The sequence below is a fragment of the Cibotium barometz genome, chromosome 29 (assembly GCF_041138505.1).
Source record: "Cibotium barometz isolate CiBa-2024 chromosome 29, ASM4113850v1, whole genome shotgun sequence".
NCBI lineage: Eukaryota > Viridiplantae > Streptophyta > Polypodiopsida > Cyatheales > Cibotiaceae > Cibotium > Cibotium barometz.
The window spans coordinates 46,598,677-46,612,179 of record NC_141074.1 but is presented as its reverse complement, the minus strand read 5'-3'; the positions used below and the strand labels follow the sequence as shown (position 1 = coordinate 46,612,179).

General features: G+C 38.8%; 1 protein-coding gene across 1 annotated transcript; it reads right to left on the bottom strand.

Moving 5' to 3' along the window:
• Positions 1 to 9,131: 9,131 nt before the first annotated feature.
• Positions 9,132 to 10,755, bottom strand: LOC147622266 (uncharacterized). The gene is made up of 4 exons (XM_086823703.1): positions 10,665 to 10,755; positions 9,771 to 10,561; positions 9,604 to 9,687; positions 9,132 to 9,511 (listed from the first exon to the last, which is right to left on the bottom strand). The coding sequence occupies exons 1-3, from the start codon at positions 10,723 to 10,725 to the stop codon at positions 9,610 to 9,612; spliced, it is 930 nt and encodes a 309-aa protein (XP_086679829.1). The 5' UTR covers positions 10,726 to 10,755; the 3' UTR covers positions 9,132 to 9,511; positions 9,604 to 9,609.
• Positions 10,756 to 13,503: the final 2,748 nt, after the last annotated feature.

Here is a 13,503-nt window from a genome sequence, read left to right as displayed (position 1 = left end):
GTTTGAGCCTCACGAAGGAGAAGAGTCTCAAATCCAATGTCCATTTGCTCATTTCCATGTCACATTCTCTTCACTAGCATATTGTTTCTCTCTATTGCTTTCTCTTTGCCTTTGCTGCTGTTGTAACCACTCACCTTTGCTTTTTAAAGCTATGAAACATTGATGGCTAATTGACACCATACCTTGACTCAATATCCTAATGAAACGGTGTGCATTAGGGAAAAACGGAGCTCATTTTGGGGCCCTGTAAGAAATTCACTATTTTTCGATTTATTTCTCTCCTAAAAGATCTCAAAAATAATAAAATATGGAAACGTGGCTCAGAACTGTCAGTAAGGACCACTGAACTGTCAGTTCAGAAAAGAATAAGATAATCTTTTGTCTAACTAACACGATTTTGCATTAAATATCTCCTTAATTTTTTTTGTTTCTCGAAGATTTCGCATCTCTTTTGACGACGTGTGCAGGCCTCTCATAAAGAATCCATCACTGAACTTAATGATTGTATGGATACCGCCACACTTCCACAATTCATGTTACAAAAAGACTATGAGATTAAGAAGCCAACTTTGCAACCTCAGAAGCACAAAAATGGCCGATACTAGTGAAGTACAATCTCAGAAGAAGCGATTATATCATCTTCACATCGACTTAGAAGAACAATATGCTCCAGCACAAAAAAGACGAAAGGATACGGTGCTAAATGCTCAACAACGGGAAAATATGAGAAGAGAAGGGCTCCAACATATTGACTTATGGTGTGATGGAAGTATATATCCAAAATATCCAGTACAAAACTCTACATCTCCATTTGTCAATCCAACCACACTATTGAGGTTTGCGGGCGATGGACAAAATGGACTTCTTGGTTATATTTCAGCACAGTCTGCATTTGCAGAAACATATAAAACAATGTACCTACAAGAAAAGGGAGCCAGGATTCAAGAGATGACTATTCGTGCAAAATTGGAGCAGCAGTTGCAGAATGAAATTGAGGAACATTCAAAGAGTAAAAAAGAGTTAACAAGATCAAGAAGGAAGAGAACCATGCTTGGAGACAGACAACGAAGTAGGAAGATTAAAAACATTGCAAATTTGAAGGCTGGAACTGGTGGATGCAAGCGAAGAATTCAGGAAGCAAGGTTAGTTTGCAATTTTTTATTTTTTAAACTCAAAAATACTCTCAAATGACTATGTATTTTGTCCATTAATGCAAAACAGGATTGGAAGTGTTGAATAATATAGGCATATTGTGTTGTTACTATATTGTTACTATAGGAAATTATTGGAGCCTGCAAAAGAAAATATGGATCCCAACCTTCTTCTAGTTAAACAAATGAAAGGATTGCTTTCTTGTGGTGTAGCAAAAGGTTTGATCGAAGAAAAAAAATACAAAACAATCAAACGCAATGTTGTAGAGGACTTTATATCCAATAATCAAGTTGATGATACTACAATCCAAGAGGCTCTTGATGTTAGTGGAGTTAGCAGGAAGGGATATAGTTCAATTTTCCATGCAATATCCTCAACTTTGAGAGATCAAAGGATTAAACGAGTTTTACTGCCAAATCCAGCAACAGTGTGGAAGATAAGAGGTCATTTGAATGAAAGTATAGATGAGTTTATTGGACCATATATCCATATTGAAGATATATTTCATGGTGCTAAAGGAACCACTGTGTATGACCCTTGGAACAATATATTTGTAGATCTACAACAACTTCAAAGAAGAATGGTCGAGTTTTATGGAATAACATTTGAAGAGTGCAAAGGCATTTTGAAATTTGTTATCAAACTGGATGAGTGTGAGGTTGTAAAGGAAAAGAAAATGGAAAGGATTACTATCACATTGATGAATGGAGCACTTGATACATCATTGAATGAAGCGAGTTCGAAGTACTTTAGTGTGCAGTCGGAGAAACACATATGGTGGTTGGGCTCATTCCAGGTATGATCATTTTTTATTTCGTACTTGATTTTAGTCAATGTTTTCAAATCTTTTATAGTAAGACTTTTGTTAAATTGTATAATCACAGGTAAAGACAGAAGACCATGAAACACTAGATTGGGTGTTTCACCACACGGAAATACCAAGAATAATTAAAAGACAGGTGCAAGGAGAGAATCTCCATGTTGCAGGAAAAGGTGATTTTCAAGTAGAGTGGCACATGGCGGGGGATCTTAAAACACTTAAGTGCATGTATAACGTTAGTAAAGGAGGTAACTCAAAGTCTCCTTGTCTTTACTGCAAAGAATCAGCGCAAGTAATGGATTCTAAATGGTGGAAGAGAGCACCTAATAGAGATAAAGTTGACCCTGACTTCAAGGCCATTCTTGACATTCCACTATGTAATGTTCACATATGCACATTGCATGCTCTATGTCGAATTATTGAGAAATTGGTATTTTTGTATATTGGATTTGCTTGGAAACTCCATCCCGAAAGAAATAGAAAGGATGCTCTTCATGCATTGGAAAAAGTGTTATCCGATATAGGTCTGCATGGAGGTGATGTTCATATCACAAAGGATTTTAAAAAGTCTAGCAATGGCAAGGAGGTACCAATCAAGCCCTCTATTGGTGGTGTTAAGGCAAGAAGATTCTTGTCTCGACCCAAACACAATAGTAAGCAAGTAAGGCAAGGTAAAACAGTTTCAAGGATTAGTTATGGATTGTGGAAGCAAGTCCATAATGCCGTGAAAGATCATGAGGCAGATGGGGAAGCACGAAATGTGAACGCAGAGGTGTGGAGGTCTCTTGATCAACTCTTCATGTTCTGTGACAATGTAACATGGACAAAGAGTGATTACAAGAACTTTGAAGAGGCAATAAAACATTTTGGGAAGTCAATGAAAGACGCATGGACAGCCTGCAATATAACTCACTACATGGTAAAGTGATGTCTTCTTCTTTTACTGAAGTGTGATCCTCTTTTCTTTTATAACTTACTATGCATTCTTATGTCTTTGTGAAAACAGCATATCATCTACAACCACCTTCCCTATTTTGTCAAAAAGTATGGATGCCCAGCAATTTGGTCTACCCAAGGCATGGAGAAGTCTCACTACATGGCACGTAATGCATTTTTCAGACACACACAACACTATGGAGGGAGTCAAAAGGCAAATAGTCTGAAGGAAGTCTTCCAATGGTTTTACCGAGGCATTCTACAAAGGCTGCATGCTAAAAGAAAAGTTGCTAGCTCCAAAGTCAAGCTTGCTTTTATTCTAGCCCAAAAGCAAAGACGAAGACAAACTTTGGACAATTCAATGGCAGCAGAGAGACATAGACAGTGGAGGGATTCGAAGATATTTAGAAACCATAAATGGACAAGTAAACATGAATAGCAGTTTGTAACTTATTGGTGTTATGTCCACATGTTTTCAAACTCAATCAATAGATTTTTATTCTGTGGAACAAGTGACTCTTGGTGTAATGCCTATATGTTTTGAGACTCCATCGAAAGTAAGTCTTTTGTGAAACATGTGATCTATATTAACAAGCATCAATACATCCATATATTAACACACAAAAAATTCAATCAATACTACTAAATTATGCTAGACATACTGTTGATCCTTACCAATAAAATACTGAGTGTCAAACACTTTTAGAAGCTTTTGAGTGTGGGAAGAGTACTGAAGTGTCGTACAATGATGGGACAAATGCAAAAGGGTACTGATCGTCCGTACGGACAAGGAACTGATGAGGATCAAAGACTTTGTACAAATCAGTTCAACTTCAACATAATGTTTGTGCTATATTTAATGACTAAATCCTATTACTCCCAAGGCTTGCGAGTCGGAACTCTCTTTTTGAACTTGATTGGACTCTTTTTCTTCCTTATTGGCTTGATGTCGACTTTCTGTTTATCAATGCTTGCCTCTGTTGCTTGTCTGAGAGGGGTATCCTTGTCTTCAGCTATCTCCACGTGTTCTTCTTCTTGGAAATCTTGTGTGGCCTGATGCAATCATGGGTGGCTCTCGGAACCTTATGAGCTTGTGTTTTCCATAGCCCTCTAGACATTTGGGCTCCTTAACACCACATGCTAATGCATAAGAAGTGTAAGACAAAAAGTAAGAGGCCCTAGGGGCCTGCTTATTCACATAATCCCCAAATATATCTATGGCGGACAACCTCTCTATTAAAATGATCTTTTCCTTTTGCCATGGAAGATCATGTCCACCTAATACCCTAGACAAACATTTAAAGAAGTAAACAATGGCTTCTCCATTGTTGCTCAACTGCCTATGGTAAATCAAGATCTTAGCACTACCTAGATCATGAATATAATGAGCTAGGCTTGACATTTTGCCAAACCCAGCTGGCCTGCTTCCACTTGATCTCTGGAGAAATGTGTCATCCTCAATTTGTAGCTGCCATGTATCAAAAGATTATAGTGAGACAATGATACATAACTACAAAACATTTAAACACAACATAAAGTATTTGATTTGAAGTAATAATATCATACCCTCTCATTTTCATCAGCAACAAGAAGTTCATCTTTCCAAAGATTTATTCCTCTCCCCTCCAGTCCAGTCTCTTCTTTAAGTTTTTCCTTATGAAGTGATGAGAGATTCATAGCTTCTTGGGTGAGCTGGAAGGCAGCTTCATCTGGCTCTTGGAAACTTTCAGCCTCTTTGAAACAAATAGTAAGGGCCTCTACAGGATCAAAGGTTGTTTCCAAAGCTAGCAGTGAATGGTCATCCTCTATGCCAACCTCCTTGTCAAGCCTTGAAGCCTGGGCAATAAGGGAAATGGCATAGTCCTCCCTCAAATTGAACATACACTCTATATCATGGAGGAAAACATAATCTTTACCACCAATCAAGACACCTGGAAGCATGGGCACTGCATAGTTGCTGCTCTGAACATCAAAGTCTTCAACTGGCTGTGCTGCCCTAAGAGTCTCAGTCCTTAGTTGAACAAGGTCAAGAGCAGCCACTTGCAGCCCCTCATCCTCGAGGTTGATATCTTCTTCCTGCTCTGCTATATCTGTTGCCATAGGAATATTCTCTTTTACCTCTGCTACAGATATATCTTCTTCTTCAGTCTCCTGCCCTTGCTCTTCTAGAGATTGCTGTTGAAAGACAATGTACATAAGGAATGCCATGTTTTCCTCAAGCACTCTACACTTTCTGGTGTGCAAGTTACAACTGAATTTATATTCCTCAGGCAGGCTGTCAAACCTTCTATTCATGATACCTCAGCTTGTCAATGGAGACAATATGATTTAAATGCACAAACACCTTTTCACCTTCCACAATCCTTCCTGCCTCTGTCAGTTGTTTGAAGGTATCCCAATGGTCTGAAAGGAAATCTCTGTGATGGTCCAAAAGAGAGCTCATAGTGAACTCCCTGTTGAAAATACTGTGGTATATGTGGAAGTTCCTTTGAGCCTTGCACTTGTGAAGAAAGTCAAATAGGAGCAAATCTGGAGATTTGTCCTCTTCTGGTTCCCTTTGTTTTGAAAGGGAAGACTCACCTTTCTGCTCTAGTCTCTTGCTTTTGCCTGAAGCAAAATTTATACAACATGAGTTCTATATGCTCACATATGCAATCAGATAATGTATAGGATATCACCAAACAAAACTCTTCATCAGCACACATGAATCACCTGGTGATTGCTGTGGTCTGAGTATAGCAGCAGAGAAGTCCAACTTCCTCTTGAAAGGAGGGGCCTGAGGATCAACTGTTCCAAAGCAGAAACATTTCTCATCATCAAGAAAGACATCTCCATGGACATAGAAAGCAAAACAATGAGCAAACAGTAAAAACCAAAAGAGACACAAGACTTTGCAACAAAACGCGATGCAGACTCATTTGAAAAATGTAAAGTGCTCTCCTCGCATTTTGTTGCAAATTCTGAATTTCTACTGACATCCATTTCCAATCAAATGCTAGGGATATCTCACAATGTTCAGGACAGTAAATGATGCAAGGAGGAATTCCCCAGTGCAAAAGAGATTAAAAGAAGGAGAGAAAATAAAATCCAGAACAAATATCAGAATTTGCAGCAAAACGCGATTTGGAGCATTTGGAAAACATAAACCTGTCTAATCGCATTTTGTTGCAAAATTCTAAATCCTACATATATCCATCTCTAATCAAATCCTAGGGTGATCTGCCAGATTTCTAGGCGCTGATATTTAAGAATTCTACAGATGGAAGAAATATATGTCAGAAAACATTGGAAATGGTATAGATCTCTGACCTTTCTTTTCCTCTTCCATACTGATGGAATAGCCCTAGAGATTGTCCTGCTCTCTTCCAAAACTGAGCTGTAGCACTGGTAACCTGGAGATCTGGTAATGGTAGTAGTCTTCAGACAGGTTGCAGAGTGGATGGAGTGTGTTGGGTAGAAAGTGGTCAAAGTGGGAGAGAAGATGATGATGGGAGGGTGCTGGCAAGGATGGAATACGGGGAGGGAAAAGTGTTAATGGATCTAATTATGAAATCATGATTGGCACAAGTTCCAAGGCAAAAAGTGACCCACAAATTTCAAATCCCAAAAGATTTGGTGGGACCCACACGTGTTAAAAAACGACTATATCTCACACGTGTGGTATTAATAACTCCATTATTTGTATTTTGTAATAATCTACTCTCCTAACTCAGTTCTCTTGCATCTCTACCTCCCTACTCCACACCATCAGCATCCAGACCAACAGCAGAGGTTCACACCCAGCACAGGATACTCATCATCAGCACAGAACACTTGCAGATAGCTTCCAGGTTAGTAAGAAAATCTTTTTCCTCTCCTTCTTGTTTAATAGTATATTAGGGTAAGGAATTGATTGATGTGATGTAGGCTACATATTATGATAAATATTATATGCATTTTTTAGATTTTCTCCACTGCATGTAGAAGCAGGAAGACTTTTTATTTGGCCCTGTTGAATGAGAGTTTGATCACTTCTTGATGTCCATAGGCTCAATCCATGTTGCACCAAGCTGCATACACACTGAAATGACTAAAGGCATGCTGAAGTATGTTGTCTCTAGAATTTGCAGCAAAACGCGAGGGGAGGATTTTGGAAATCTCAAAATAGTGCAAATCGCATTTTGTTGCAGATTTTAAAATTCTTCTTCATCCACCCATTTCAGGCCTGCATAGCTCTTCTATAAACACAATACATATTGTTTGTAGTTGGAAAGATAGAGAATTCATCACATGTTGTTTCAAGCATTTGCAGAAAAACGCGATTCGGAGCTGTTACAAATTTCAAATCTTCATAATCGCCTTTTGTTGCAAATTGTTCAATTTTGCTTCATCCAAGTTGTCATCACCTTCTTTAATCATTCTATGTTCTCCATGTTTCTTATCTTTTACTATTGCTTTGTATGGACCTTTTCAGAGTGATGGCAAGAACCAAGGCAACTGCAAGGAGGTCTGGCAAGGGGCCAGGGCTTGCAGCAGCAGCAGCTGGGGCTGATGTCAAAGAATCTAGTGTGCCTACAAAAGGAAGAGTTGCACATGGGAGGAAGGGGAAGCCAATGAGCATGCTACAGCAAAAGTCCAAGAGGTTAAAGCATTCTGCTGGTGTGCTAAAGGAGATCAGGAAACAGCAAAAAGCTATAGGCTTTGCAATCCCCAAGGCACCTTTTCAGAGGCTAGTGAGAGAAATCTGTGATAGCTGGCACCTTGGTTTCAGGTGGAACAGGACTGCCATTCTTTCCTTACAGGAAATGGCAGAGGATTACCTGGAGAAGTACTTTGAAGATGCAATGCTTGTAGCAGCCCATGCTCACAGGGTAACTCTGATGGCCAAGGACTTCAACACATTGTCCAGAGTGAGGTGGAGGTATGACAAGCTGGTCCATCCTGTGGAATGGCAGGACATTAAAATGAGAGACATATTATTAATTCCACCTACAAGGAAATTGAAGGCAGACAAGGTGAAGGTTGTTGAAGTGACCCACTCAATGAGCACCAGAGGGAAAGCTACTTATGAGGAGTCACTGAAGCAGCAAATAGAGGAATCCAAGTCTGCTATAAATGTGGAGACTGTACAGATGGAGCTACAGATACAGAGAAGGTTGCAGGAGCTGGGCCCTAACATAGTTGTCCATATTGAAGATGATTTTTCAGAGAATAATTTTGACTTGACAAGAGCATGCTTGGCAGCATTGGCTCATAAGAATGAGTATTGCTCAGATACTATCATTCTTGCAATGCTCTAGTAAGTGTCTTTTATTTTACATTTGTTTGCAAAACAATCCTTATTGTACCTCCTCCCTTACACCTTACCTTAATTATTGTTTTGTCCAATGTAGCATGATGAGAAGCTGGCTGAACCATGCTGTACAGCATACAGTTTGTATTATTGATCCTGCAATTTCCTTCAAGTTAAGAGATCCAAAGGAAACTCCCATGGATATTTCCAATTGGTTCAGACACTGTGATTTTGATCATGTTGATATTTTGCTACTTCCATACCATAACAAGTATGTGTGTGGCTGCTTCTTTTGGGATTTTCCTTCAAGATTGAGTACTCTTGTAGCCTTTGATTTCTTAATGCTTTTTTCCTTATGCAGTGACCACTGGAGCTTTGCTTCTATTGACATCCAGCAGAAGCAATGCTTTTTATTCAACTCTCTTAGAAACACACACAGAGAGGTTAAATTGTAAGTGGTTTGTGTGCTATTTTTAACTTTAAACTTCATTATTTGGATTTAATGCACACTAACTGAATTATATGTATTGCAGTTGTATTAGAAGACTTCTAGATGCATTGGATCAGTGTCCTCCTAATGTCAATCTTTTGGATTCAATAGAGCCAATAGATTTAGAGGTAGAAAGTTGCTCCCTCTACTGATGTCTATTTCATGCTATGCCTTTGAACTTATTGAATAATTTTATTTTGTTCAGACATTAACAGTTTCTAACATATCTTTCCAACTATCCAGACACCACAACAAGATGATTCAAGTAGCTGTGGCTGGAGAGTGCTGATTAGTGCCAAATATATACTTTCAAGCTATTTTGAGATAGGACAGCCAGAGCTTGTAAGAAAAAATAATTTTCATTTAGCTTCAAAAAATTTGATATTGGTACAAAGTGTTCTAAATCATCATATCTCATTGCAGATGAGAGAAGATAGCTTTAACTCGAGCTATGTGTATAGTTTCAGAGCTGATATAATTTGGAAGTTTTTGAAGTATGCCTTCCCCAAACCTATTGTACCAGCTACTGTCGAGTTAGGTGAGAGCTCTAAAGTCCGAGAAGGTGTCATACACCTTGATGACACAGATGATGCAGATGTGGTGCCACAAGAACAAGGACCTAGTGCTGATGAGGAGAAGCCACAAGAACAAGGACCTGTTGCTGCTGATGTTATTGAGGAAATGATGGAGCAACAGCAAACAGATGCTCCAAGGGTAGTAGAGGAGACAATGGAGCAGCACCAAGAGACTGTACACGACAAGATGGAGCAACAGAAAGTAGATTCTCCAAATAAAGATGATACGGTGAGGTTGGACCATGTAGAGCAGCCTCTAGATCAACCTGTAGATAAATAGAAAATTGTTGTCAAGAATATGTTCTACATATGTAATTAAACACTTCTGTACAGAATTTTACATTTCTGAATATAATACCTTTGTTTATGGAGTCTGTGTTATCTCAATTTTAAAATTTTCAATGTCTTTGCATTTTATTGATCTCTCTCTTCTTTTGAGCACCTGCAAAAAAGCAATATGAAACAATAGGGTAAAGTAAACTAATAGCAGTGCTTAATGAGACTAGGATAAGTCACATGGTATACCTTCTTATTGTTGTAGATAAATAAAAAGTCCTTTGAAATAGAACCTTCTGTCTCAAATAGAATGTCATTGCGCAATTGAGCTAGGGAGCAGCATTGTCTTAATGTGATATTGACTAGCACATCACCATTCTCAACAACATCAATATCAAGAAGTTTATTTTCTGCACCAAAAGAATCTTCATCTTGATCCATAGGGACTAGTTTTGTACCTAGCATTCGACTGCGCTTATAATAAAAAGAAAAAATGAAATTTTGTGATGCAACCATGTACTTCAGTTGCATAGAAGGTTGGACAACCTCACAAAACACTGAACTACATGTCTTCTTATCCCAACCTTTATCCAAAAATTGTGGCATGCATGCCAGACTTGTTGCTTTAACTGTGAACATTGTTTTTGAAACCTTCACTGGAAAGGTATTAAACAAGTCTACAAAAACTGTGAGAGGCATGCACAAAGAAATTTTTATTATCCTTGTGGCAATATTGGGCCTAAGAGCTTTCTGTACTTCTTTGAAAAGCTTGGCTCTGTATGCCTCTGTAACACTAAAATGTGGGAGAGGCCAATCCACTGAATTCCATGCTGGAAGGTCTTGTTTTCTTAACACACCATGTGTGTTTGCATTGTCCAGCAACTGATAAAAATGATCAGTAAAAAATATACCAGATTGAGCTAGCTCTGTTGCACATCGACCTTCGTATTGTTGTTCTCCTATCGATCCATGCAAAACATCTATAAATCCCAGAATACAATCGATGTTTTGCCATGTCTCATACGATGAAGGGTATAAATCTGAAATAAAATAACACAAGAATATCAATAAGCAAAGAAAGAAAGCTTTGTCTTAAAAATCCATGCACCTCATAAAGAACAAAACCACAATAGAAAAATATACAATTAGGCCTGTGTTGCGGAAGATCATTTGGATAGTCTCGCAAGACAAGTTCTTTATGCATGTACACATGCTGAATCAAAACTTCTTTCACCGATATCTTTCCTCTGGTGATTTTAAAATCTCGTACTCTTCCCTTCCATGATGCCAAGAAAATATTTTTTGTCTGGGGTCTCTTTCTTTTACTAGGTTGCATGAGCACCCATGCTCCTTTCGAAACAGTAAACCTTTCCCAAGTTCCTTCCGTTTTGACTGTACTTGAATTCTCTACCGAAGAAATAGAAGAAGCAGGTCGACGGGGTAAGGATGTGTGGTATAATTCTGCCTTCATAGCATTATCATCCACAGAGCGTCTTCCACAAGAACGACCATAGTTTTTATTCACCATGGATACCTTGTGAATCTGTAACCACAGCAAAGTAATGTAAACAAGATAACAAAGTGAAGTTTCAAGAAAGAGAAAGTAGGCAGACAGATAGTTGACAAGAAACATCTTACTCTAAGCCAAACTGGATCAAGGGAGCAGTTTTGGAAAAGAAGAGGTTACTGCACAATGAGGTAGTGGTGTAGAATGGTAGACCTTTCGAAGGAAAGGCAGCACAACAATTCAAAGTTCAAAGGGAGGTGGAAGCGGGAAGGCCCTTGTCAGAGAAAATGTCAGACTAGATTCTATCTTCATGTCCAAAGATCTTGTGAGAATAAAAAACCAATCTCCACATTAATGTAGCACGCTTGTACCTACATAAAATATTGTTTCTTTTATCTATTTTCTTTTATTTTTGTGAATTTCCAACGTTACGTTGGCCCTCCGTTCATTGGTTGAGAGCTTATTTTTCCAAACCGTAAAAGGCCCCAAAATGAGCTCCCTTTTTCCCTAATGGGCTAGATGCAGAGGGTAATGAAGCCTACCTCTTAGGAAACTAGCATATACATGAGGTGATGATTATCACCTCAATTGGGACCTCTTAGTAGCAAACTAGCATATGAAGGTGAGGCTCAAACTTTACTTTCAGCTTCCTAGAAGTGAACTAGCATCCACGGGTGAGGCTCAAACTTTTGTTGGAGGAGCCTACCCTTCTAGCTAACATATGCAAACTAATATATTATGCAAGTGAGGATGATAACTTTAATTGGAGCCTCCTAGCAAAACTAACATATGATGGTGAGGCTCATGGAGCCTCCTACTAACAAGCTAGCATATGCAGACAAGGCTCAAGCTTTAGATGGAGCCTAGCCTCCTAGCAAACTAGCATTGATAGGTGAGATTCAAACTTTGGTTGGATCCTGAACTCATGTTGAGATTGAATTACATTTATAGTTTTGTGTACTACCGTAAAAACATCGCTTCAATCTTTCTTATTGAGATCTTGATTTTCTCAGGGATTGCAGGGTCTAAAACAAGGTGCTTCAGTGTTTCTCATTGATGGTTCTGCAAGGAAGGCATGCGGGGTTATTCATCCCATTGATGCATCTCAAACATGTGGTTTTCAATTCATTGGTGAGACATGTGCAGCAATACATGTTCAACAAAGCTTTGATGACACATTTCTCATTCCATCCACAATGGATGCAAGAACAATGTCTCAAGCAGTTGAAAGCATCATCAAATGGCCATTGGTCAACCTTGTTATGGACAAAGACATTACTAATACCAAAGAGGATAATTTTGCGGAACTTCTTGTTGATCAAGAAGATCACTTTATAGATAGGGAGAGCTGGAAAGAGAAAAGTGTCATCCTCTGGGATGACAACAGATCTACAAAACTTGGCAATGGAGTAGTATTGCTGGTCCACCCATACGAGGCTATAAATTGTATAGAAGTAGGGGAGAGTAGCTTGGGTGTCATTATAGAAGGATCTTTGCATCCAAGTTCAACTTGTGTTTCAGGTCTGAATTTGGTTAGTTGGCCGATCAGGCAACTCACATTTGAGAATGGTGAACCTTTAGTGAAGGACACAGAATCTTCTTCTATTGATGAGGGTATTCAAGATCACTTCATGCAAAAAAATATTGACAGCCTAAACAATTCAAGTGATGAAAAAGAGGATGATGATGTAGAGGGCAATGATGGCGATAGTTGTGATGACAGACACCATGATGCCATGATCGCTGACTATGATATCATTGAAGGAACAAAATAAGAAAAGGAGCTATGTCCATAGGGTGTAATGAAAAATTACGATAAAACCCATGGAGCTAGCAAAAAATGTGATGTTGTAAACATTCACAACGTCGCAACCATTGATTGTTGCGAGAAGCGATGTCAATTTGGAGATAGATCCAAAATCATGCAAGCTAGGGTACACTTTTGGGGACAGAGCTATAGTACACGATACACATTTGTACTGGATTGCATGGGCATTTCCTATAGACAAGGTCAAGATGAGGAGTGCTTTGAGTTCACATTTGATAGGAAGAAGGTTTGTAGTAAAGCATTATATGTAATGCATGGCATTGGTAAGTCAACGTTCTATAGGCTCTGAAAGAAGTTCTTGAATGGTGCATGTAATGTCAATCATGGCAACAGTGGGATAATACGGAAGGGCATGATACATGTTGAGATGGCAAAATCAATCATACAGGGCTTCATAGATAATAATGCCAATCAAATGCCACATAGGTCAAGGACAACTATGCATGGAGCCCGCGAGACCCAACGTGTTCTACCAGCAATGTACAAACAGGTGGACATATTGCGTGAAGTGAATGACACACTTGTCTCATTCGAATACCGGCCATTGTCACAACTATCATTCTCAAGATTGTGGAACACAGAGTTCAAGACAGTTAGTTTATCAAAAACCAGCACCTTCTCAAAATGCGACATTTGTACGGCAATCA